The following is a 26658-nucleotide window of genomic DNA, read 5'->3' as shown; positions in this document are numbered from 1 at the left end:
ACAATAACACAAGACAGACCACATTCAATACTATTGTCATTGTACAATTTACGGTCAAATTATCGAAGCCAAGATAACTGCCTTTAATAACTTTTAAAAATAAAACAAGGCCAAACTTTAGGTATTATATAGCCGAAGGCCAGCTGAAAACTCCACAACCAACTTGAGAAAAATGAAGATTCACGGATGTGTTTGAACCTACTGTGCTAACTTGGGACATGTTTAAGGGAAAATGGAAACTTTTGCCCTATTCCTATCAAACGTCCGAAAACGTCACTTAAGTAAAATAAAACAATTTTTGAATGGTCTATGGTAACAAATGGACCAATTTCTTAAATCAGGAGGAACACAGAAAACTCCACAAGAAAGCAAGAGCAAAATGAATAAAAAAATATTTTTTTAACCTGCTGTGCAAACAAAGGCCATGTTAAAGTAAAAATGGAACAATTGTTTGGTCATACAGTCAAGAGGTGAGCAGAAAAAAACAATGCACTGTCCCAAACTTGCAAGCCTCTGCTCCATTCTATTATTAATCTATTGTTTAAGTTGAAATGACAGAAAAAAAGGCACCAATGTTTTTTGTCAACTCATATTTGTCTTTAATAATGCACAGGAGTTGAAAGCATCAATGAGCCACCTTAAAGAGAAGAGTTTCAATCTAAAATTTATAAAAAGATATAAACAATCAGAGGCCAAAATGCAGTCTGTTGTTTTTTTTTTTCTTCTAGTATTCATTTAAAACAACTTTTTTTTCATTTTTTTTCTTTACGAGCAAGTAAAAATCTTGCAAACATAAGCTTGTATCCAATTTGGCTACAAGGCAAACATAATTGTAAATCTTTAAAGTGGCTCGCTCTCAGTCTGCTAGTGCATGACTGACTGTACACCCTCGCTCTAGAATTGTGTTCCGTTATAAACGACTAGCACGACCCCCCCAATCCCCTCTCAGTAGTTAGCAGCCGACCAGAGGAGCGTTAAAATATCTCAACATCAGCTGGTATCAGCCCGACACCACTACGAAGGAAAAAAATTGTTCTGTTCCAACAATAAATCAGCATGTCATCACAATACATATGCAAGTCCAAAATAAAAATAAAGAAAAAAAAAAACAAGAGCCTCGGCAGCCATCATTGACAGCGAGGTCATTACCGTCGTCCACCGAGTGTCAGCTGCAGCAGCTTTGTACAGGCTTCATGTCAATATACTTTATATATTTATATATGTATATATGCGTGGAGAGATACACATCACATTTTTGTATACAAAGTGTTCAAACCGAGTGATGACACGTGAGCTTTGTCCAAAAGGCGTGAAGTAGTACTGTGCCATCCCCCAAGTTAATGTTTTTTTTCCTTTTTTAATTAACGCTTTAAAAAGGACCATTAGGACCATGATGACAAGACAAAAAACAAAACAGTACAAAGAAGTTGAGAAAAAGTCATGACATTGAAAATTATGAGAATAAAGTATTAATTTTACAAGACGTCGTAATATGAGACTTAAGTGTTCATGAATCAAATTGTAACCTACAAATAAAAACTAATTTGAATATTGCAAAAAAAGTTAAGATTTAAAAAATTGTACAATTATGAGAACTGTTGCATCACAAGAAAAAGTAAATAATATTAAGTGAATTATGCTGTAATATTACGATAAAATTGTGTTTATACATAAGGGAAAACATTTACAATAACCTTGTTTACATTCTTTGTATTTCACAAATCATAACTGAGATTAAAACAATTGTAGTCCAATTTTAGTATAAAATATAAAAAGAAAAATGATGTCCAATTTCAAGAGAAATAAACTGAGACTTGTAGTTGAATGTTTTTTTTTTTGCCAATTTATGAATATCCCAACCAATCCAATAATGTTGCCTTTCGCACAAAAAATACCACTTAAGTGATTTAATACTTGAAAATTTTTTACTCGTGTTATCGCAAACATAAAATTCTGTCTCGTTTCTCATGATCTCAAGATGTGTTCCCATAACTTTACAACTTCATCACATATTATGACTTTATTCTTGTGATATTAAAACTGTTCTGAGACTTTGTTCTTGAAATTTTGTTCCGGATTTTTCATATGTTGCATTATCACCTTGACATTACAGTGTTTTTGCTTGTAATATTACGATGGTATACTTGTAATGCTACACTTTTTGTGTGGCCAACATGCTAACCACTCGGCCCCCGTGCAGCCATCATAGCGTTACAATTTCTTACTTTTTTGATAAATACCAAATACCTGTCATACTGGAACATTAATTTTCAAAACAGTGTGACTAATTTCTCATAGATGTTTGTTGTTTTTTTCCTTGCAAAAACCTGACTTTTTCTGCATACATTTACAACTTTTTCCCCATGGTGTGATATCATTTTCTATGTTATTATTCTCATAACGTTACACCTTTTTTGTTGTAATTTGAACATTTTTGTCTTGTCAGTGTGGCCCTAAGACTCCTTTGTACGTTTCCGGATGTTGTAAGACTGAAGAGAGGGAGAAAAGGTCCAAAGAAAAAAAGTCACGGAAGCTCCAACTAGAAGTGACCACATCGTGAAGTAAAACTTTTAAAAATTATGTTTCAAAACACGTATAACCAAAAACTTCAAAAATGATCAGTCTCAGGTCGGTTAAAAAAAAAAAAAAAAACTGCACTGCTGCCGTCCTCCCCCAAAAAATACCAGCCAGTTTCACATTGGAGGGGAGTCATGAACAAAGTGTCCTACAGTGGACATGTAACAGCAAGTCTCTGCACTTGTCAAAAAAACCTCTTATCAGTTCATTGTTTTACATGGAAAGAATAATGACATTAACTTGCATTTGTTAGGGGGAGGGACAGGCTGATTCATTTCAAGTGGAAAAAAGCAAAGTCAAAGTGACATCATGAAGTCTGAAGGTAGTTTCATAATGAAAAAAAGACTGTTTTCCATCATGGAGCTGTTTCACCCTCAGCAGAGTGGAGCAGGGAGGGGGTTAATCATGGCATGGGGGGGGGGGGGGTGCTTGAAGATGCTAAGAGTGGGTGTGGCGGGGAAAAAGCACAAAAACAAAAAGACCAAAAAACAGCAGTAATTCTCTCCCGTTAGTGAAATGATGGCTTGGTGAATTGTTAAAATGTGTTTAAAGTGTGCTTGTGAAGATCACTGCCATTGTGTGATATGATGGGGGAAAAGAAGATAAACTTTGCTGTGGTGCAAGTCTGCCCAAAAAAAAAAAAAAAAGTCAGCAGCCCTGCAAGGGAACTGAAATAATCCCTCGGTGACGACTGTGAGGACCCATGTTGAAGTGATGCATCCAGGTTGGGAGCAGAGCTGGATGAATTTCAGTGTGCGCTGGGAGGAGGAGGAGGAGGAGGAAGAGGAGGAGGAAGAGGATTTACAGAGTACCCGTGCAGCTGGTTGAAGCCAACATCCTGGCTTTTTTCTTCTTTTTTAGAAATTAAACTCCTTTGTTTGCATGTTGGAAGCAGGGTCAAAGTTGAAGGTTCCTCCTTGAGTGCTCTCAGGGATCAAGCTGGAATCTTCATCAATCTAAACGGAGGAGATGCACATAAGAACATATTAGAATTCATCCCATCTATCAGCAACCTTTATGTACAAAAGAGGGATGTTAAAGGCGTGAATACTCAGTCACATAATATTTCTTGTGTCCAAGAGATTGATCATTAAAATTCGTTTGAAATGTGAACTTTTAGAATGTTTAAATGAGAGAAAATGTGTACTTGTGTGAATAAAGTGTATTGTGAGGGGGTTTATAGGCTTCAAACATATACAATAATTGCAAACAAATAAGTTTGGCTACTTCACAGATTTCGAGTATTGTGGGTTATTTTGGGAACCTATCCCCCGTGATAAACGAGGGAACACTGAATTGTTATATTGAGTAATTCTACAATTTGCACCTTATTAGCAACCTATTACAAACCATACTATGGCGAACTGAACCATATCAAGTATCACATGTCTTATGTCTGTTGTCTTCTGATAAATTGTGGTGAACTTACATCATCTCCTGAAAAGTACTGATCAATAATCTCAAAAGCTAGCTTGTAGATGTCCTCGTTTTCATGCTGCTGCAAGCTCTCAATCTTCTCCAAGCCTGAGAAAATCAGAAGAAGAAAAAAAACAACACGTGAGTAGAGTGAAAACAGCAAAAGCGAATAAAGCAAAAATCGACGCTACGCACCTCCGCACTCCTCGATGATCTCGGCGATGGTGCTGGCTTCGTCGCCCACCATGATGAGGATGTTCTTGAGGCCGTCCAGGACCACCTGCACCACCTGAGGATCTTTGACTAGCATCAGGTTACAGAAGGGAGGTATGACGTTCTGCTCCACCAGGTATTCCACCTACATAAAAAGACACAAGTACATCTAACACATCCATACATAACAAAACACAATAAGCTAAAGCCTCTTAAAATAGTTATGTTTAAGTCAGAAACAAGGAACAGGAACAGGCATTAGTGGCAATTTTTTTTGGACAGAACACTAGATACAATTGCGGTGCTAACAGAAAACGACAGCATAAGATGTAACAGGTAAGTAAACACACCTAGGGTAAATATAATGTGGCAAGCAACTGTTAACGTTTCATGTTAATTGTGGTAAAAGCTCACCTGGTCCTTCCTTCCACTGATGGTGAGGTTACTGATGGCCCACGCCGCCTCCTTCTGTGTGCCAAAGTCCCCCTGTGGAGAGGCAGGCTGTCACTACACGACATGCAAGTGCCACCTTATTTTTTTACCATGCAGCCTCTAGGCCCACACAGCATTAAGGAGAACTGGAAGTTTGTTTGGAATTTTGCCCATCATGTGAAACATGATCACATATTTCTTTCCCTTTTCTGTGCATTCTAGAATGTAAAAATGACAATGATAATAAATATTATAGGTCTCAAGTTTAAACAAATATTCATTGAAATGTAAACACTGAACACAGCAGGATTCAGCTTTCTTAAACACACATTTAAACGGCATTATCAACTTTAAAAAGGAATAAATGTTCACTACGTGCAAAACATTTCTGTCGTAGTTTAAGTTTTATCTAGCATCAATGTGATGATTGTTCCTCCGCAGTGTGACGCACACCACGCCCGCCTCCACACACACAAACACATCACACTGACACAATTTAGTACAAGATATAAAACATTTCTCTCATCATTAAAGTTTGTGTTGTGCAAGCTAACGACCTCTGACACGGCTGCTCCAATTCGTTCTGTGTGTGCGTGCTCGGAGAGAGCGCACACACATAACACAACACGCATTTAATCTCAGCCCGGCGTTTGCTGAATGAAACTCCTACAAACACCATGGGACTGAATTGACGGATGCCTGTCTGTAAATCATGTGGCAGAAAAATACATCGGCGAACCCACGCACGTATCGGCCGATACCGATTCAAGTAAAGAACGCAACCCTTAATACCTAGCTCTCAATTTCGACTCAATAAGATGCTCATTTACAGTCAGCATTTTTTACCTGAGGACTGGAGCACACATGTTGTGCTGGAACATACAGCCATCCAATGAGAGCGGACATCATAAGTGTTGTCGCTGTTGAAGGAATTAGCATGTGTGTGTGTGTGTGTGTGTATCAATGCGCCCTGGAAAGAAGTTTACCGTATTACACATTACATCAGTGTACTTGTTAATGCATGATCACAACATTTAAATCAAACAATGCTATGTTTTGGTTTTTTTTTTTTTTTTAGAGGGCTTCATTCATTCATTCATTTTCTACCGCTTTTTCCTCACGAGATAGGCAAAAATAGGCAAAATGACTTGCATTGTTATTTAATTCTATTAACTTGTTTTCTCACACTATTATTCACAGAAATGGGAAAGAAATATGTTCATGTTTCATATAAAGATTGTGAGTGATGGGCAAAATACCAAAAAAGTGCAGTTCTCCTTGAAGTGGTTACAAGGTCAAAAGATGCAACTAATAAATAGAATAATACAAACTGTGGCTCATATATTAGAAACAGACCTTGGCAAGTTGGTGAATGATCATTGGGATGAGCCCGGCATCGATCACAGCTTGGACCTGCTGCTGGTTCCCAGCTGTAATGTTGGACAGGAACCAGACTGCTTCCTATAAAAACAAAAGTAAATCACAAAAACAGTCAACAACAAGTGGCCCCCATACTACACATAGAATTATTTTTTCGTTATTTCTTAGCACATGTAATCCTACCCAGTTTTTTGTCTTCTTGATTATTGATAATTCATATCTTGGTTATGTTCACACAGCAGGGTAGGATGCACAATTCGGATTTTGTGTATCTTTTAAAGTCTCAGTATGCACGGCAATACACGCCTCTCGATGACTTATAGGTCATTCAACCGTTCATACTGCATCGCATCGCATACATATCTGATTTATATCCACATACGAATGAGGTCTGAGCCGCATTTGAAAAAAAAACGGAAATATGCGGTTCACACTGACATGAAAACAAAAATTCAGATACAGGGCACATATGAGCAAAGAAATGGGAATTGACCTACAGTGTGAACAAAGACTTTGTATATGCTGACACAATATTTGATATGCTTTCATTAGTCATGTAATATGTAAAATATATACTTGTTTAGACATGTGACAAATAGGAAGTTGACAGTGCCCATGGTTACCTTATTGATCTTTTCTTTTGGGTGTGTGAGCAAGTTGGGGAAGTATCTGAGGACCTCGCAGTTGAGAACAACTTGTGTCTGTTCGTCTGTGCCAGTCACAATGTTACCCACCGCCCGCAGAGCTGCCGTCTGCAGGGTGAAATACACCAAAGGCAATAAAATGTAAATGATCCAGATTAATTCGGCCACACTACTGACAAGTCACAAGTCACACCTGCACTTTGACCTCCTGGTGGCTGAGAAGAGGCACGAGATGCGGGACAACATCAGAATCGATGACCATCTGGATCTGCTCGTTGCCGCCGTCCGTCAGGTAGGATAAAGCCCAGACTGTGTCAACGAGAATCTAAATACAGAAGAAATAAAAATGTCAACAAGCAAGGCAGATGGCCAGCAAATCACTAATTACTGCTATACTTACATTTATATCTGTGTGATGTATTAGCACACGGAGAGCAGGCAAAATCTGTGTGACGGAGCGGAGCAGAGCAAGAGAGAGAGAGAGAGAGGAAAAAGTCAGGTTTGGAGTAAGCTCTATGAAGGGGGAGCAGTTAAATCAAATGAAGCCAAAAAAACATGACAGAGTGGGGAATCTTACCTCTTGCACTGTCTCCATGGGCGGAGGCGGGTCCTTATTGCGACAGAGGTTCACGATGACCCATGTGACATTGCGTAGGAAGGTGATGGGGATGGAAGGGTTGATGAAGGAGAGCAGCGGCTTGACCACACCCAAGGAGATGACATAATCCCTGCACTGTGGGCCATCACCTTTAAAGTGCAGGTGAGTTGCAGTTATGTTCGATTTTCATGATAGATTCAAACGAATAATTCTATCATGACTATATGTAAAAACACACCATAATCACTAAAAAAAAAATCTCATTCATAAACTACACTTTTTTCAAAAATGTAAACATTATCACACAAGGTCTACTGACCTATAATATTTCCCAACGCCCAGACGGCCTGTTCACATACGTTCTGGTGGGGAGAGCTTAGCAGTCGTAAGAACAACGGCACTGCACCTGGACACACAAACATTGTTAACCAGATTACATTCAGGAGTCAAAAATCAATGACGATTAATACTTGGGCAACTGCAACAACCAAGGGACAAAGGTGAAAAGAATCATTTGGACGCCATTAGTAAGTATTTGGTACTTAAGAAATGTGGTATAAACAATTAATAATGGAAGTGTAAAGGTGACTATGTGGTGTATTTTTCTATATTTCATGTCTACAGAGCTCCAATAATGTTAAAAAACATATTTAGAAAATCAGAGGTTATCTGTGCTCCAACACTTACACTTGACAATACGGGTGCGCATTTTGTTTGAGTTAGGAATAAGGCCCCGTCTCATTTTTTTTTTATTTTTTTTAACCAAGGCCTCCAGATTCATGCGAATGTCAGAAGGGATTTAAAGTGGTTAGCGTTTCTCAAATGCGGCAGCTATGATGTCGCACTATTCACAGTGGTCATGCTGCATGCTGCCACATGCTGCAACACATGCAGGTGAAAGACTTTTCACGGTGTGGCGTACCAAACCAAACTGTACTCGCTTATGTAAACAGGGTTATAGTATAGGTAATCACAACTTTTTTTGCAGCACCGTCAGTTATTTTTGACGTGTAAAAAAAACCATTACTCATTCAACTTATTTATTCAAGCAGACGACCTATTAACCCACGGCATCCATTCAGCACAGACCATACAACTACAGTGTCAGCTTATTTTGCAAGAAAACCATGCATAAATAATAAATAATGTTTATTTATCACCATAAACGACACCAAAAATGTATTCCATATGATGGGTGATGAAACCTCCTTGATAAATAGTGCTAAAAACAAATATATGATTGCTAAGTCGTCAGCATGCAAACACAAATAGCTAGGGAACACTGTGGGGGTGTGGGGTCAACTTACTGGAGTTAACCACAGCTTGAGTCTGTGCCGACGTCCCAGAGGCAATGTTGGTCAGAGCCCAAGCTGCCTCGAACTGAAGAGAGGGGCTGCGGGGACGTGAACAGAGACAGTTAGTCGACATTGGGTGAAAGCAGATTAGAGGGTTAAACAAGTGATGTGCTATGCAAACAAGAAACGGTGCATTGTAAGAGCAAAGCCTAAATATAAACGGGTGTGCCATGTTAACATGACACTAGTTGGGTTGTGGGCAGCCAAAGTAAAATCCTTTTTACTCCTCTTTCGGCCTCATCCTCGGTCAACACAAGGTCCTGGGTAGTGTGGAAATCCCAACAGGCAGTTATATTTGGCCCGAACGAGCCAACTGGCCTTTTCCTACACACTCACTACGAACTCATGTTTACTTAGTTTAAAGGTTTTTCTTTGGAGGAGGCAGACTCACTTGTCGTCTCTTTCCAGGCAATTGACTAAAATTGGCAGGATGCCAGACTTTATCAAGTCGTCAATGGGCGGGTTTCTGTCACTGGAGAGCAGTTTTCTGTCAGAAGGAAAAGGATAAGTTATGTTAATATCAACTGGTATGTGAACATGCATGTGCACAAATGTGCGTGATTCTCTCACCGAGCTGCCTGCACAGCACTGAGCTGGATGACAGCATTGTTACTGGTTGCGTTCTGAAAGTGAAAGAGAAGAGTGGGATCACTAGCTAACAGTCGAAGGGTCTTGTGAGGACATTGGTGACTAAAATCTGAGGTCTCTACCTGTAAGATGGCATCTAGTGTAACATTTTGCTGCACAGAGGGGGGAAAAATATGCAATATTAGAGGAGCAAAGGCGAATGCATTGATTAAATTCATATACATATCTCTCACTGGTGTTGGATAAAACTAAAACGATGCTTATCTCTATGCAACAACCCTCACATTTCAGCAAGCTCTTTTTTGACAGTATATTTTCTCTAGGGAAAATATGGTTGTGTGTTGGCTTATAGCTATACAAGCTGTACAATGACTACTTTATAAAGTATATCCAAGTTTCATTTCTATTGTTTTGTCCCTTGAGAGTTTATACTGTCATAAAAACGGTTGCTCAAATGTGAGGGGTATACGTGAGATACTCAATAATCCCGATCCATAGGCTAGCTTTTGCGCTACTATGCAGTTGACACACATAAGCTCAGAGGTAATGTCACATCTCATCTTCAGGCCTCACTTACCCCTTTGAAGTCTGAATCGACATCAGAGTCCTCCAGACTCTCCTCCTGTGGGACGTTTCTCTTCTTCAGTAGATGTTCGTCTCGTTTGTTCTAGCAGTGGGACAGAAAGTCATGAAAGGATGCATGAAGAGGGGAAATCATGAATTCTTAAAGCCACAGTGAATTCAGGCCATCCTCAAAGCAATGGTTCTTTAAAATCTTTCATTTCTGGGGTGGAGCTTCTGCAGTTGACATCCCAGTTGAGACCTGCATTCTAATCAACATGAACACACGTGCACACATAGATATTATGGTAACGCTCACAGACGTTAGGAACTAACACACAAATAGGTCAACACATTCTACTGGTAGGAGGAGATTCCCTTGGCCTACATTCTTGTGCATCATGCTTGTGTGCGTCAGCGATGACTAATCAGCCTTACAGCTCTGTTTTGGTCCTGGTGCCATCCAGCTAGATAGAAAGTGCTAGACTGGAGACCACCTCAGCAGTCTGCGGCCATGGTGACAATGTAACGCTGCTAACGTTTTGCCGCCATATGCCTGCTACTTATGGCGATCTAAATGCTTCATGACCAATAATGACCCAGTGACACATTTTTGCTAGAACAGACCAAAAGTGCACTACTGTGCATTTTTGAACCAAAATGTGCTGATGTTCTGTTAGTTAGTTAGTTAGCTTCATCTGCAGGAAAAAACTGCTCAACTGCATAAGATCACATTAGGAAAAATACATCTGCTGCAGTCTGACCAGTCTTTACTTCAATTTTAAAAGAACACTGACACAGCACAATGTATAAGACTCAAGCACGTGTGTATAATGTTTTACAGCCACCCATTTATTAGCACCACAAAATTACACTACAATTTAAAGAAAATTTGTAGAAAAGAAAACCTAAGACAGAAACATTCATTCACCACCATTGGGGGTCCATTGTATTTTTCAGAAAACCTATGAACATCACTGCTTTCGGTCACATTAAGTGAAGGATAGGTAATACAACCGCCTCACAATACCATCACATGTCGACTCCGTAAACTCAGTTTATGACAAAGCAGTTTTGTTTTGCATGTTGTTAACTGCTAACCGCACTGAAAACGAACCGAGGTACCAAACCGTGATTGAAGTGTACACTCCAACTTGCATGACAGCTAAGAATGTTACAAAGTTGACTTAAAATTGCTCATATGATTCACAAAGGATCCATGATGGTGATAGTCGAGGATCCAATCTATGTACTGATTTCTATATCATATATTTCTATATAACAAAGAAACAAAAGGCATCAATCATATAATGTGTGCATGTATTCTTACCTTTCTCAACTCCACCGTCACCTCATTTCGATGCCTTCGCATAGTCTGCAATAAAAAAAAAAAAAACAGTTAATGGTAAATTATCTCAAGTAAACACACCTTCCAGACTAACTTTCCAATGAAGCGAAACACACAATAAAATCCGGTTGCATTATTTTAGTAGTAATGCTGTAATTTCAACAAAACTTCATGCCCGGGATTTCGGGTGGGGAAAAAACTTTTTTTTCCTATCCACTATAGTGAACTGATATGAGCGGTCAACAATTACACATTTAAAATGCACATTATATGCAACTGGTCCCTAAAAACACCTGAGAGCTGTGTATGGCACATAAGTGGGGTGAGAAAGTTCTAGCCACTGCTGCATGTGTGCATCTGTCGGCGTTTCCAGTTTGAGATGTGTCTCAGATCTTGTGACTGTTTAAACGGGGTCATGTTGCCTTCCCAAATAGCCTCTTGCGTAATGTGGTCACAGTCATAACTCAGGAGGCTGTGGTGGGGGCGTCTCTCAACTGCCGCTGCCGAGCAACAACAAATAACAGTGCCATTTGATTAATTGTCGAGGATCTCTGCAATATTTTGAAAGTGACAACAAAGTGCATTTAAATATTTTTTTTGCACAAATCTCTGTGATGCAATACGGCTGTACATCACTGCAAACTACAGTCACAATCCTAAACTTAAGTGTGTAAACGGTACAGTCATCCCTCATTCTATTGTTGTTTTTCAAAAATTAATGAATAAACGAACACCATTTTGTGGTTGACTATGACCAATTAGTCAATAAATCAATTTTCTATTACGCTTATCCTCATTAGGGTTACGGGGGTATGCTGGAGCCTATCCCAGCTGACTCCGAGTGAGAGGCGGGGTACACCCTGGACTGGTTGCCAGCCAATCGCAGAGCACATATAGACAAACAACCATTCACACTCACATTCATACTGTCTTTGGAGAAAAAAAAAACAGATAAAACCCACGCGCACACACAAGGAGAACATGCAAGCGCTACACAAGCCCAAGCAGAAAATCAAACACAGGTCTTCCCACTCTCCTGGCTGTGTGGCCAACATCCTAACCACTCGTCCACCGTGCGGCCCTAATCAACAAATATTCAAAGACAATTCATATGCAGTGGTCACTAGTGCATCAATAATGTTACATTGATGCGTCATTAACTTCCCTTGGATGTAGCGTGTAATAATTTGTCCCGATATTGGCTCAATATCGATACTGGCCGATATTCAAGGCCGCAATATTGGTATTGTAACAAAAGTGCAAATGTTGTATCAGGACCCCCCCTAAGAAATTGTATCCAAGAGGAGACTGAGAGCAGCAAGAAAATGCATTGCATACGCTCGTGTCTTTCCTAGCCGTGCTATGATGACAAAAAAGCTGGTCAACATGCTACAGGTGGACTTTGTCGTGTCTGTGAGCTGTGGCTGACTGCAACCATATGGATGGTTGGTGAAAAGCGCTATCGTGTTCACCTTAAAAGCTTACAGTGGGAGGCAGGAGAGGCGGCAAACACTCTTGTTCTGACGGCGATAAAAGGCAATTAAGCCTATCAACATATTTGAGAGGCTCGGGACTGCAACACATTTTGGACCATGTGCAATATTACTTTCAGCTGTGTAGCTGAAGTGATTTAAAAAATAAAACATATATTTTAGGTACAGTGGAACCAACAACATCAGGTCAGAATTAAGGAACATCATCAAAGGAAGCATCTAAAGTTTGGTCATGTTCAGCCATCTCCACAAACTTAAATCTACTGTGTTTTGCATATTCTTTGGCTTTTGTACAATGCTTATTCTGGAGTACCTACAATAGCAAAATAAAATAAACAGGAAGTATGCATACTTAAATACTAAGACTCACCTGTCAACAAGTGGATTTCCACAATGTGAGATTCAATATTAAACTGATTTTTGTAGTTATGGCATAGAAATCTTGTTTACAATCTTGAAAATACAGTTTTTAACATTATGAGAGCCCACAAGACATGAAATGACACCCATATAGTCACCTTAACATTTGTATTACTGAACATTGTAGAGAACATGAGACGTAATAGACATAAATAAGAAACTGACATGTAAGCAGTTTCATGTATTATTTTTGTGGACAGCATACTTCCATACATCAATATTTTGTAATGGCGGCTTTAAATGGCTTTACACTTATGTTACTCAATATGGCAGACAAAAGGAGTAAATAAGCCATTTAAGACATAAATAAATAAAACTCCTACTCAAGCAGTGCCGCTGTAAATGAAGAGTTTATGCCTGTCCCACTGAATAATCTGAATAATTACAGTAGAATGTAGAATACACAATTAGAATGCCTCTGCATTAGTTAGTTCATTTGGCCATTTTATGCTTGAAAATGCTTAATTTAGGTCAACAGCATTTGCTTAAATATGCATTTTTTTCAACCACAAAACAGCAATAATTTATTAATTAATAGAGTGAGGGATTGATGTTCAAACTGCGATGAGGGACAACTGTGCATAACTGTGCATGTACACACAAAATCTAGGTTTCCTAAATAAAAGTAAGCCATATTAGCAAATGACCCAGCTCTAGTGTGAATCATCCGTTTAAGCAAACACAACCATGCAGACATTGGCGGCTAAAGGAGAAGCCAGCAGCAGTGGCAGCTCAGTCAAGACATCCAGGATGCCTGAAATAGCATCAAGAATGCAACTGGCAAAGTCCATCTGTCAAAGTGGCCATGTGCTTGTCACACTGACTCCCGACACATTCAAAACAACTACTCGCTGAACAATGAACTGTGCGGATGAATTGTGCAAAGGGGGGTTATACAACATCACATAGTAGTCAGCATTGTACCACTGGAGAATGAGATCAGGAAAAAAATATATTTTGTCCTCATCTTGACAAGTTTAAGCGCAAATGTTTGCCAAACAGTCCGTCACTATGTCAATAGGACTTAATTGGGATCGGGGAAAAAACAAAAAAACGACCAATGAAGTTAACGGGGAGACGAGAAAGCAAAATTCAATTCAAACTATGACAGCAGCTACTTCAAATAAGGTTTCATCACTTAAGCATAATGGCTAATGCTTTGTGTTTGTTGTTTGTTGTGTTTGTTCTTAAAAAAAAAACTATGCAGAACTTCCCACAATGGCACTGAAGATGTAGCCAATTACTTGTGCAAGACTGGATTTGTCTCTTTTGTGTCCGACTTACTTTGTATTTTACTTGCATGTTTTGTAAAAATGTAAAAATCTAACGTAGCATTAGGAGTTACTAGAACACTTTGGTTGAAAAGGAGCTCATATTGTTCATATTGATAGATAAAATATACAGGTAGGTGGAAGACGTGCAAGTCCAAGTCAAGTCTCGGGTCAAGACAAGACAGGTTGAGTCAAGTCCACTTGTACTAATAACTTGAAAGCAGTCAAATTTCAAGCATACACTAAATAAAAACACTGTTAAAATGCCATTGTAACATGTCCATGGTGTACCGTGGTGAAGTTTCACTTTGGATAATGGGTATTGAATATTAGCCTCCAAAAGTACAGCGAGTGCGGAAGCTCGCAAGGGAGGTGTTGCTCTAACCGCTGGTTAATATTACAGAAAAAAAGTGATATATGGGTATTCTAAAATCACACCACTAATTGATCTATAACAATATTAAATGATTAGCTCTACCATAACAAGTATTTCGCAAGACTATTTCTTCCAATTTTATCTTTTATTGGATGAGGCACCTGCCTCCCAGAGGTTTGTTACAAAAGCCAAACAATATTGTTGGTCATGCGGTGTAATAAAAATCCCCACAACTTGTTAGTATTACTTTATTTTTTGTTTATTATTATTCTTCAGACTAAAGTTCGAGTCAATGCCTTGATGTCAAAATCCAAGTCAAGTTGCAAGTCTTTGATAGACAAATCCAAAGTCATCACAATTGGCCTCATGACTCGACTTGGCACCGCTCCAGTTATGAGTCAAAATAATTCTTATTTACATCTTGCGAGTGTAACAAACAGGTAAATAAATGTAACATTTTACCAATGTTACAAAATATAATATTAAAAAATCTGACATTGAGCATGCATGCTTTATGGAATCCATGAGAATCCATGTGGACGTCCTTGAAAATATTTTTTCCCATATGATATCATATCATGAGATCATCCATATACATGTTTGTTCGATAGATTACTTCTACATCTTCAGTTTTGTATCAGATTTATATTGAGTCAAAAGTCAATTTACTGCTTGGAAAATTAGGCACAACTTTAAAGGTTGCTCGTTTTCAGCGCTTTGAAGCTTTGAATTGAGTTGCTCCTGTAGAACAGCTACATACCAAAAAACGCACAGAAAGCTTTCTAGATCCTCCAGATTCTGAACCTCTTTCTGCAGTGTTTCCAAGGACTACCTGCTTCTGACCCAAATGGCCTGTCTAACTTACCCAACCCTCGGCCCTCCTCCAAGTACACCCGCTGTGCTGTAACTTCCAGATACATACTAGGTCCGTATTTACTGAGTGTAGGCATTCTGCAGCCCATAGTCAAGTCCGGATCGCAGTGATGTCAGTCGAACCCAGTATTGAGAAATAAAATATACTATTTGTTAATGTTTGCATTGTGGTTCGTGTGGGGTGAAAAGTAATACATAGCATGCACAAGCTGTAAGTAACAACCATGTTTATTTTGTAGAAGTAAGCAGTTGTCTGCGTAGCATTATAGAGTGTGCATACAAGGCGCAGGGTGCAAATTACAAGCTCACAGATATCTGGAGTTGCTAATAGCTTTTTCCCCACCACCAGTCAGAGGTCTTTTTTAAACACAGGTAGTCCCGCAAACTACTACCGATAGCTCTGAACTACTTTTCCAAATAGCTCTCAAAGGGGTTTATTCATTTACAGAATTTTTTAACTCCTAGTTTCGGCAGTAGTTAGAAATCTTCGGGAATGCTTGGAAATGTGGCCAAACTCAGGAGTGGGCGTGTCTGAAAGCAGGCCATTTTGGAAATCCAAGGAAATACAGTTGGAATAGGTGCAGATTCTGGAAGATCTAGAAAGCTTTCTGTGCAGGTTATCGCGTGTAGCTGCTCTATAGGAGTCCACAACGCAATACAACGGCCTGAAAATGAGCATAATAGGTCCCCTTTAAAGCAATGGGAACTAGAAGCACTATTTTCCTAATCTGCTGTAACTTATTTAATATTTGGGGTAGAGAAGTGAATGAGGTATCAAATTAAAGTTCAAGTTATGCTTTATCGGGTAGAATTCACAGGCTTGATTTTACAATTTTTTAAAGATTCTAAGATTGCTAAGCAATAGCGTCACAACATGAGATGCTTAAGCCTGAAGCTCGCTTGAGTGAGCTCACCTGACTAGCCTTCACAACATTAGCTAGCATTTTGGATTAAGACGGATCTTACCCAACCCAACATGAAAACTATACCATATATGTCTACAACGGCACTATAATGTAAGAAATGTGCGATTTAGAGTAACCTGTGTGCAAAAGTAGCTATTGGAAGTATGATTATAGCGGGCCGGGCCCACCCTGCTCGCTAGCTACCGGTGTCCATCCGGATAATCAAGCAGCGTTAGCCGCCACTGACAGCGAGCTTCAGGTTTTACTCAATTCTCTCCAAAATCCAGGCAAGCAAACACAATGTGTGCTAAATAACGATCATTTCATTCGGGTGAAATGACTAAAAAAGTACAGACGGTAGGCAAATAAGCAATGTGGGTGCCATGTTAGTTTCGCTAGCTTGTACTTGTGGCCGGGCTGCTCCTCCTTCTCATACTCCTCCAACGAGGCCCGAAGAGAGCCGCTGCTCAACGGACAAAATGACCCACTGGCGTTACGACGAGTCGTTGGCTCACCTCGACATCCCGCCCCTTGTTCTTAAAGCTCTTGATGCGGTGGTTTTCCAAGCCGGCGTTGTCTGCCATGGCTGTGTGTGTAGAGGCGGGGGCGGGGGTTTCTTTCGGGATCTCCTCCGTGAGAGATGAGGTACCGCAGGTCGTGTCCTGCTGCCGCTGCTGCTGGATTTCTGGGAGTTGATGGGTAGAGATGTGCAAGTCATGAACGAGTCGTCAAAAACCCGAGTTTTTTGTAGTTAATTTCTACTCACGAACTCACGGGTGCTCCTCTGTATTCACTGGTTGACTTATTCACCCTTGCTACCTCTCGCTAAACTAAAAAAGGAGACTGAGTAACAGCTGTTACTCTAACTGCATTTGTATTAAGGTATTAACCCCGTGGAAAGGCAAAAGATCTGTCATTTCCATTTCCTGTCGGAGCTGCATCGTAGGCTCCACACAACGAACGGTTCACTTGAGCGCCACTAACTCACGGTTTGACGAATTAGGTTAATTTTGGCATGTTTGAGATTACGTTCATGTGTTTTGAGACGAGTGATTCGAGTGAATAGAGTACCCAGATTCACTTCACTTCATCAAAACTCGAGTCAGTAAAAAGAATCGAGTTTCCCCACACCAGTGAGAGGCTCGATTGTGTCGTCATAAATAGCAAAGCGGAAGTGGGAGGATCTTTTACTCTTGACGCCATGCAAGTTTCATAAACATCCACTTGTGTTGTAATGAATTATGGAGAGTCCGTTGCTAAATACTGCCCATGCCCCTTCAAATATGTTTTGCTTGAAGGTGGCCATGTTTTTCCAAACAATCTTGCTCACGTTTCACACACATCAGTCCTCTGAAGGTGTGTAGTAATAGTGATTCGGCTAAACACCATTGACCATGTTTGATTGTTGGGTAAAGGACATTGAGCCGTGTGAGAAATTTCAAGTCAATTTAATTTAAAGGTTCAAAGAGCACCATCATGTGGTGTATGTTTCCTGTGCATGTGTGGACAAATTGTCACCATTTACTGTGCGGCAGTTCAAGAGTTACACAAACAAATACACACAAGATAGAATAGAAAAATAAATGGAGATTCCTGCAGACAAATATCTTTAATCAATCAACAATATTTGGATTGGCTTATACAATCATCAGTTAGTGCAAACAAAGACGTACAGGTAGAAAACAAATGCCACACTTGAGCAGTAACATTTGCCGATATATCATAATTCTAACCATACATGTCAGTTTTCAGACAAGCTGCACCACATCTGATAATATTGAAGAATAAATATGCCGTAAAATATCTCAATACCATATACATATTGAGGAACAGAGACTAGGGATATGTTTGTAGAAATGATCTATAAATGTAATGTTTATCAGCTTAGGCCCATCAAGATAATCAAAACATTAATCAACAAATTAAGTGATAATGATTGAAAATGAACTTCATTTTGCCGGCCGTGATAAATTGACATGTGCATTTGTTGGCGAGTGTACACACACACACACACACACACACACACACACAGTGCTGCTAGTGAGTGTTGTGAGGAGGAACAATGAAGGAAATGCAGAGAGGCGATTCTTCGATATTTCGGGTACTGTGATCCAAGATATGTACTGTATCTATGAATCAAATAAATATAATTACACATACAGTACATACTGTATATCGGGCATGTTTTGCATCATTGTGTGTAAATCATTACTTATTCCAGAGCAGCAGTAGACACAATCCACTGTGGGTGGCTACTCAATGTAGGGATGGGCATAATAATCATTTGGTTGATTAACTGAATTAATTGTCAAAATTGGGGTGCACTACTCAGCTGCAACCGGCAGAGTCAGCTAGTTTGATGGCTAAAGAAGGTGCTGCGAAAGACTAGCATGACTTATGTGAAGTTGAGCTACATCCACGCAGATCATCCACTCAGCATTATTCTATTCAATAACACACTGGCATGAAAACAGGAGTCCAGAATAAAAGAATAATTTGGTTGCTAATTTTCTCTTAATTGATCAAGAAAATGTAGTCAACCGCCCATCCCTAACTATTGGTCTTCTCAGACACACAAATGAGGACAATGATCATGACACACAAATGAGGACAATGATCATGAATCAACATTAAATCCTTCAAAGCTACTCCTTTTACGGCAATCCGGAGCCATGGGGGGGTATCATCAGTGCCACATACAGTATCAGCCAATCACAGTCAAACATTACATGTGATACATAGGGATAAGTGATGACGAAAAAGGCCTTTTTTTTTTTTTAGAAGATTTGTTGTTCAAAGAGGATCTTCTCAAATCCTTGTGGAGGTGTTTGGTAGAAGTCACTAAACTGGCAGTCTAAGATGGCGCTGTCATCCACTGGAGGAACAAAACAAGGAATTGCAAGATATACATTTTTTTAATAAAAATGCAAATAACCACGGCCATTCTTTATCAAGTTAAATGTCTTTCTTGTATTTAGATATATAAATGGAGAACTTGCATCAACACTTATATGGGTAAACTTGTTTATAAATTGATTAACCATGATGCTATACATGCTTTGTATTTCACTAATTAATGGTAATAAACTACCTTGTACAAATATTGCTACGTTTTTTTTGCTCTTGCCACACAAATAATTAACAAAGTAGTTAATAGCCAATTTATAAAAGTGCCTGTCAGTTTCAATCAAACCTTGAAACTTAGCAATGTATTTTGTTTTGTTGCATATATCAACTTCAAGGCTCAACTAGTGAAAATGGAAAAAATATTAGGGATGTCCCGATCCATATTTTCTAATCTTTGTGGTAAGACAGTTGCCATTTACTGTTATACCATGAAAATGAAAGGAAATGTGAATATTTACTCTGCAAGTATATTACTCTGCAAGTATATTTCGGTATGGGTTAGGCTTCACTATAGTCCTAGTAAAAAAAATTAGTCTGGAATATGCAGCAAACTGCTTATGTTTTTTTTTTTTGCCAGAAAACACAGCCAACATGATGTGGCGGAAAATAAACCACTTCAGCCCCCTAGTGGATGGAAAATGTAACTGTCGTAACATCATATGTGTAGTTTATTAATATTGCATTAATGAGCTTGCATGAATAAGAAATGCACTTACCATAAACAACAGGGTATACAGTGCCTCGGATCCCTGATGCGGGACAATGCATGTTCTTACCATTCAAGTACAAGTTCATTTCTACGTGGTCATATGTGACGCCCTGCAGAACACATCAGATTATTTATTAATCATCTTGCACGTGAGCCACAGGCATTATATCAACATTCCCAAAGCACTCACCACAATGTCACCCTCCTGAGGGAGACTGTTCGCAGGGAGGCGGTTCTTCTCTTCGTTGTTGTAGAAAACAGAGCCATCGTGCCTCAGGACGAGGCTGTTGGAATCTCTGCCTAAAGGCACTTGGTTAAGGTTGGCCTTCTGTGTGGCTACACCGAGTCCCCACACACCTTGACACAGAGAAACATGATGAACATGATGACAATCCTAATGCAGCCACACTAAAATACACTCACGGTAAAGCATTCACATGCATGAAACCTAAAAATTTGAGGCACAGTGGGTATTGGTAGTTGAGGAATCACCTGTGGACTGAATCTTGAATTCAAAAAAACTTTTGTTCTGGTGCAAGGGAGCGTTCGCTAGGCACGCTCCAGTGCCACATATCCTGCGTCCACTCTTCACTATGACAACATCTGTGCCTGTAGTAGAAAAACATATTGAAAAGCATTTTTAAAAACATAAAACAATAAAACCTGAAAAAAATGAAAAAGTGGTGAAAAATGACAAAAGGGAATAATGCAATTTGTGTCATTTTAGACCAAACCAAAAACGAATACATACATTGTAGGTATGTTGAAAATATGTAACGAGTTAAATTATCAAACTAATGACAAAAGGCAGCTATTCATACAAAAATGACAGTCACCTGCAACACAAAGCTGACATGCGGGCTGGTTTTAATATACATACATTCTTAACACACATTGGTTGTTTTAGTGTGTTTAAAAAGAAAATAATTCTTAGCTCTGTGAAAATGTGACACCATCCACCAAGATAATTTATTTCTATAGCTTTGATGTAGCTAGCAGCACGTTAGCTAACAGCTGAGATGCAAACACAACACGCAGCGAATGTTCTGACGTAAATACCTCAACATAAACGCGTGTGAATGGAGGAGAAAGTGACTTACCCATGTGATGGGTATCTAGCTGAACCGTGGGCATCTCTTTAAGTTGAATATGTCCCGAGCCTCCATCCCCGCAGCAGTTTAGACAACACGTAAACATGGCAGCCATTACTGTTTGCCCCAATCGCCACCAGAGCGGCGAAACTTCCGGAAACCATTGACGGTTCACAAATAAGTAGCCTAGTTAAATCACAGCGACACTCAGCGGTGGAGTTGGGCGTTGCATAAGCCTCCGTGCAGCCCAAGCAAGCATCCAATCACAGTGGCAAAGATAGGCAGTTTTGCTCCTGATGGCATGGAAACAAGGGAAGAAAAAAATCAGGGTCAACGTTTCCACTCATGACTTCGAGACTATTGGATGCAGATGTTACATAACCACGCGTGGGCTTTACAGTGAGTTTGAGGAAGAAAAATAATGCTGTTTAGAAGTTGCCAAAGCACAGCCATTTTGTTTAATAACGATAATAATATGTGTGTGTGTGCGTATGTGCACGTGATTGTGTATGAATGTAAAATTGTTGTTGTCATTCACAGTTGTAATGTGTTTTTCAGTTTTTGGATAATGCAAGTAAGCCTAATGCAGTGACTGCTGATTATTATTGTATTGTGGTCTATTTTCAAACACTAATACATTGAATCTTACTTCTAGAGTTGATTATGACTTACTGGACATAACATTATAATTTATGAAACTAGTTGAGAGAGACATTATTGTAGGAAAACACATCACAATCTTAAATATACAGTTAAACTAACGCAACATTTGCTATTACCAATAAAAAGTAACAATTATCATTTTAAACGGATAAGTTTTGATGAATGTCTTGTGTTTGGATGGGCTGCATGTGTACCTTATGTTGTGGCCCAGAAGTGTGTTTATTATTTTTATTTTACCTGCTCCTTCTATGATGATGTTAACGTGGAACAGTGGCAGAAGTGGGCCAGCATAGAAATTAAAAAAAAAGTGGAGATAAACCCAAGTTGACAAGTTTTTTCACGCTATGATGTTTTGCATAGCAACAGCACCTCCCCCCTGCGTTTGGCTGCTAGGGATCGTGTGGCAAGTACTCGACTCGAACAAAGCGCAAAATGCTCATAGTCTCTACTAAACTTTTATCCAAACATACTAATATCACGTGTTACATAATGACCATGGTGCATTTATATGTGTTTGCCATCGCCCGAGCAGAGAAGAATTAAAAAAAATCCACAATTTTTCGCTCCGAAGCACGGTGACGAAAGGGTTCAACTTCAACCCGGAAGTGGGTTAAAGTCTGCTCGGCAACAAGCGCCATGATTGCGTCGTAAAGCGCGTCTTCCTCTCAACAGCTGGTGAGTGAGATCGTTTGCAAGTTACTAAATGTGTCACACACACACGCACTCTCTCTCTCTCCCTCCCTTAGAACGATCCCCCAGTCTTTCGTTTATCTATAGCTTCCATTCAGCAGCGGTTATTTGGCAGCAACTGTCTGGACTCTTTTTTTTGGCGCGTTAATATTTCCGGCTATTGTTTGGCGCGTTAGTTTGTGTATCTGTCACTAAAAAGGCGCGAGATGTTAGGTGAGGTGACATGTACCCACGGAGCCAACATGTCACGCAATGCAAATGAGTTCCAGGGTGGCAATGCTCCAACGTGACGATCGACTCCTTGTGTGTGTTTGTGTGTGTTTACGCTTCACAATTGCTCTCCGTGGAAATGTCACGAGACTCATTTAGTTGTTTGTGTCCACAGGAGAGACCATGGAGCAACTGGAGGAGGAACTGACTTGTCCTATCTGCTGCGGTCTCTTCGAGGACCCACGCGTCCTCTTGTGCTCGCACAGCTTCTGCAGGAAGTGCCTGGATGGTCTCCTGGAGGGTCCCCGGGGACTGGCTTTCACCAGAACCTTATTCAGGTGTCCTACGTGCCGCAAGGAGAGCCCACACAACGGAGCCAACAGCCTACAGGTCAACTACTCCCTGCGAGGCATCGTGGAGAAGTACACTCGCATCAAAGTGGCGCCCAAGACTGGTGTGTGCGTCCAGCATTGCGGCCAACCCCTCAATATGTTCTGCGTCACAGATTTGAGGCTCATTTGCGGTTGTTGTGCAACCGCAGACGAGCACAGAGGGCATGAGTTTTGTTCCCTAGAGGAGGCGTATGACAGGGAGAGATGTGCGTTTGAGGATCTCCTCCGAAGCGCGGAGGGGTGGCCCAGCGCAGGAGCCCTCGCCCGTTTGGAGATGCTCCAGGCCGCCAAGAAGAATGCTCTTCAGGCGGTGAACGAGGACGCGGAGAGGGTCTCCGACTACTTTGACAGACTGGTCTCCGCATTGGAGTGCAAGAAGAACGAGATCCTCTGTGACTTCGAGACGCAGAGACTGGCTGTCATGCAGGCTCACGACCCGGAAATCACCCGGCTGAGAGGAACGCTGGAGCGTCAGCGGAGCGCCCTCACCGCCGCCGAAGCCTTCCGAAGAGTGACGGAGCCTCTGGGTTTTCTGGAGCATATGCACGACTTCCGTCAAACGCTGGGAGTTCTCAAAGCAGAAGAAGAGGAGGGAAGGACGCCACCCAATCAGAAAGTCACCCGACTGGTGCGCAACTTCGACGTCCGCAAGTGGGACACGGTGAAGCTGCGTGACGTGGACAAGATGACTGTGCCCTATGAGAGGGAATGCGGGTATCCAGTCGGGTCACGTCGATTCATAGCCCGACTCCTCCTATTCCTTGTGGCGTGTATGGTGCTGGTGCCCATCCGGGGAGGCCTCCTTGTTTTAGATGAGGTGACCGATCACCTGGGGGCGGTGACTGCTGCAGCCCGGGAGTTCATACAGGAGGTGTGCGATGCTTCCAGTTGGCTGGTGGACGTGGGTCAGCAATGTATCGCACACGTAATAGACTCTACTGTCACTTACATTGGCAGCTGAAAATCAATATAAAAGGAGATATTTACAGCAAGGAAACCACATTTTGTGGGACCACCTTATGGAGCCAAACAGGTTACATGCATTTCCTATATATTCAATTCTGTACGTGCATTATTATTTTTTCTCTTATCCTCACATGCCAAATAAAACGAAGCCATCAGACGTGCATGCTCGTTTTGTAATTTAAGTCCCAACATTTCAATTTAACGCCATAATAAATCTGTCTCCTGCACTCAGTGCAGTGATGCTGTAACCTCTTCAAGGTGACATTGCATAACAAGGCCTGTGTGAAATATTCAGCAGGCTGCACAAAATGAATGAAGCACCCAAAAATACCATCTGCTCTCCTAGATAGTAAAAAAAATGCAAGTATTTTTACATATTTGCATTAGCATTGTTAATGTTAAAGGATAAAAATATCCGTTATTAAGGGATAAGATGGTTAGAAGTGTTTGTAAATGTGAGTGATGTGTACAAAATGTTTTTTTGTTAAGTAGGTCAATGAGCGTCACGGTCATCTTTGTTTTTAATAATCTGTATAAATATATTTATATGTGTATATATGGATAGGAAACGCATAGGATCAGAGCACGTAGTGATGTCAACTGTGACACACACACCATAATGTGTGTGTGTGTTTATATATAGTTCTGTTACCAGGCAAATATCGGATTAAATTGAATGCACCACTTTCATATACATTCACACTTGATATTTTAGTGGGCCCCCAAACATGAATGCAAGTCTTTAAATAAAGGAAATAATGCAATTTGTATCATTTTAGACCAAACCAAAAACGAATACACACATTGTAAGTATGTTGAAAATATGTAACGAGTTAAATTATCAAACTAAGCAATTGCACAAATCTCACGTTTCAGTACTAAAGGTGATTTTTATGAAAAAAAAAATCACAAACACATTATTCGTAATATTTGACTTTCCCGTTATGGGCAGTTGTTTAAAATAAACGTATAAGGTTTGGTAAAATATCTGTGCCTTTCCGTAACGTGTAATTTGCTCACACAAACCCACACTTGACATTCTCCACTATAAAACAGGCCTATTTGAAAGTAATTGCATTTTAGAAAATGCCCAATATTTAAATTCTAAATTGTGATGTAAATATATACTGCATAGAAGATACAGAGTATTTGTCTTAGAGCACCACGCAATGATACTTGAATTAAAGTGCTGGGATGCACATATTCTTCTTAAATGGCAATAAAATGACGAAGCGAAAAAAGATGAAGGTGAAAAAAGGGGCAAAAACCAATATACAACTCTACAATATCGCATTTTGAATACTATAATGTATATTGTTATCACACACATACACACAAATAAGAAAAAAATGTATCCGAGGCCAAAATATGAAGCGGAGAAGGCCTGATGAGGAGAAAAATACGCGTCAGCAACGGAATATAAACTGCTTTTTACATTTCATCATAGTTTCAATCGTCACTGAAAATATGGCTACATTTTTGCTCTACAAAACGACTTTTATGTGACATAAAAAGGCCTGAAAATTCCCGTTTTATTTTAAAATGATCATCAAGAACGTTATTTAATTAAGCCTAATATTAAAGTACAACCAAAACAATGTAAATACAGGACGGGTGGGGAAGAAACAACAAATAAAATGTAGAAAGAAGCAATATGAATACAATAAATACACGTCAGATGATACAAGTATTCAGAAATTAACATATTTGTACAGTACGTGACTGTAAAAAAAATCTAACATGTAATTTTGATAATAAATATGAATGAACGCACTGGACTGCAGGGTATTCAACTGGAGGCCCATGGGCCAAATCTGATCCATGAATGTTATCAGACTGTAAACTCGGGAACGAGTCATACTTTTACAGGAAATAAACGCCAGAGCATTCTTGTTATGGAGTTATCTTTGATGAGCAGCTTTGCAGTACATCCTTAAACACGGCAGAGCTCTCCTGTCAAATACGTCATCTAGAGGATCTTTGATCAGTGTTTCTGCAGTAGTTCTTAAAAAACAGCAATACTCTTGAGGATCTTTTAGTATTTTTGCAGTAGGTCCTTAAAAAAAACAGAAGTGCTGCTGTGACATATAGAGAATCTTTGACCAGCACTTTTATAGCAGATTCCTAAAAACAGATGAACACTCACATATAGAGCATCTTTGATTGGTGTTTTTAGCATAGGTCATTAAAAACTGGTCCTGAGCTTCCTGAAAATCTAACCATGAATTTAATTGAACATCCCTGATGTACAACAAGTTGGAGCAACAAGTATGACATGTTTGGTTAGGATTAAAACACATTTAGGACAGAAATTGTCATCAGCAAGATGTTGATTTGTGAAGACATCATTAAAATAAGACACTTTAGTTAGAATAGAATAGTCCTTTATTGTCATTGTAATAAGTACAACAAAATTAAGTTGTGCAGCTGTGACATGTAGAGGATTTTTGATCAGCGCTTTAATATCAGATTCCTAAAAAACAGGTGAACACTCGTCACTTAAACATAATCTTTGATTAGTGTTTTTATCATAGGTCATTAAAAACCCAGGGTAAACGCTCATAAGAGATCCTCAAGAGT

General features: G+C 39.8%; 3 protein-coding genes across 7 annotated transcripts in view; 1 reads left to right on the top strand and 2 right to left on the bottom strand.

Moving 5' to 3' along the window:
* Positions 1 to 21332, bottom strand: part of spryd7b (SPRY domain containing 7b) — a 168468-nt gene extending 147136 nt beyond the window's left edge. Inside the window, exons 1-5 of one of the 2 annotated variants that reach the window (XR_013629555.1) lie at positions 21167 to 21332; positions 20559 to 20675; positions 20257 to 20423; positions 20074 to 20176; positions 19156 to 19325 (exon numbers count right to left, since the gene is read on the bottom strand). Coding sequence is in view for 1 of the 2 variants with exons in the window: in XM_058082427.2 (XP_057938410.1) it covers positions 19228 to 19325; positions 20074 to 20176; positions 20257 to 20423; positions 20559 to 20675; positions 21167 to 21272 (591 nt within the window). In the remaining variant the exon portion in view is untranslated. Of the gene's footprint in view, positions 1 to 19051; positions 19326 to 20073; positions 20177 to 20256; positions 20424 to 20558; positions 20676 to 21166 lie in introns of those variants that run through there. The other variant, XM_058082427.2, reaches the window with a different exon arrangement.
* kpna3 (karyopherin alpha 3 (importin alpha 4)) lies at positions 1774 to 17345 on the bottom strand. 2 transcript variants are annotated; one of them, XM_058081568.2, is made up of 18 exons: positions 17217 to 17345; positions 16966 to 17135; positions 11095 to 11139; positions 9781 to 9870; positions 9326 to 9355; positions 9186 to 9238; positions 9007 to 9102; positions 8568 to 8653; positions 7580 to 7666; positions 7240 to 7409; positions 7063 to 7107; positions 6856 to 6987; positions 6642 to 6770; positions 5995 to 6099; positions 4621 to 4692; positions 4189 to 4351; positions 4007 to 4101; positions 1774 to 3533 (listed from the first exon to the last, which is right to left on the bottom strand). In XM_058081568.2, the coding sequence occupies exons 2-18, from the start codon at positions 17032 to 17034 to the stop codon at positions 3435 to 3437; spliced, it is 1566 nt and encodes a 521-aa protein (XP_057937551.1). In that variant the 5' UTR covers positions 17035 to 17135; positions 17217 to 17345; the 3' UTR covers positions 1774 to 3434. The 2 variants fall into 2 exon arrangements, with proteins under 2 accessions (XP_057937551.1, XP_078651111.1); XM_078794985.1 differs by lacking the exon at positions 17217 to 17345 and having other exon boundaries at positions 16966 to 17154.
* A 1095-nt stretch (positions 21333 to 22427) lies between the features above and the next one.
* trim13 (tripartite motif containing 13) lies at positions 22428 to 24239 on the top strand. 3 transcript variants are annotated; one of them, XM_058082423.2, is made up of 2 exons: positions 22428 to 22495; positions 22896 to 24239. In XM_058082423.2, the coding sequence occupies exon 2, from the start codon at positions 22904 to 22906 to the stop codon at positions 24071 to 24073; it is 1170 nt and encodes a 389-aa protein (XP_057938406.2). In that variant the 5' UTR covers positions 22428 to 22495; positions 22896 to 22903; the 3' UTR covers positions 24074 to 24239. The 3 variants fall into 3 exon arrangements, with proteins under 3 accessions (XP_057938406.2, XP_057938408.2, XP_057938407.2); XM_058082425.2 differs by lacking the exon at positions 22428 to 22495 and adding an exon at positions 22517 to 22815; XM_058082424.2 differs by lacking the exon at positions 22428 to 22495 and adding an exon at positions 22517 to 22823.
* The last annotated feature ends 2419 nt before the right edge of the window (positions 24240 to 26658 follow it).

Source organism: Doryrhamphus excisus, linkage group LG12, assembly GCF_037039965.1.
Source record: "Doryrhamphus excisus strain RoL-2023G ecotype Guam linkage group LG12, RoL_Dexc_Guam_v1.1, whole genome shotgun sequence".
NCBI classification, from domain to species: domain Eukaryota; kingdom Metazoa; phylum Chordata; class Actinopteri; order Syngnathiformes; family Syngnathidae; genus Doryrhamphus; species Doryrhamphus excisus.
Note: the sequence above shows the minus strand (reverse complement) of the source record. Positions and strands in the feature narration are given on the sequence as shown.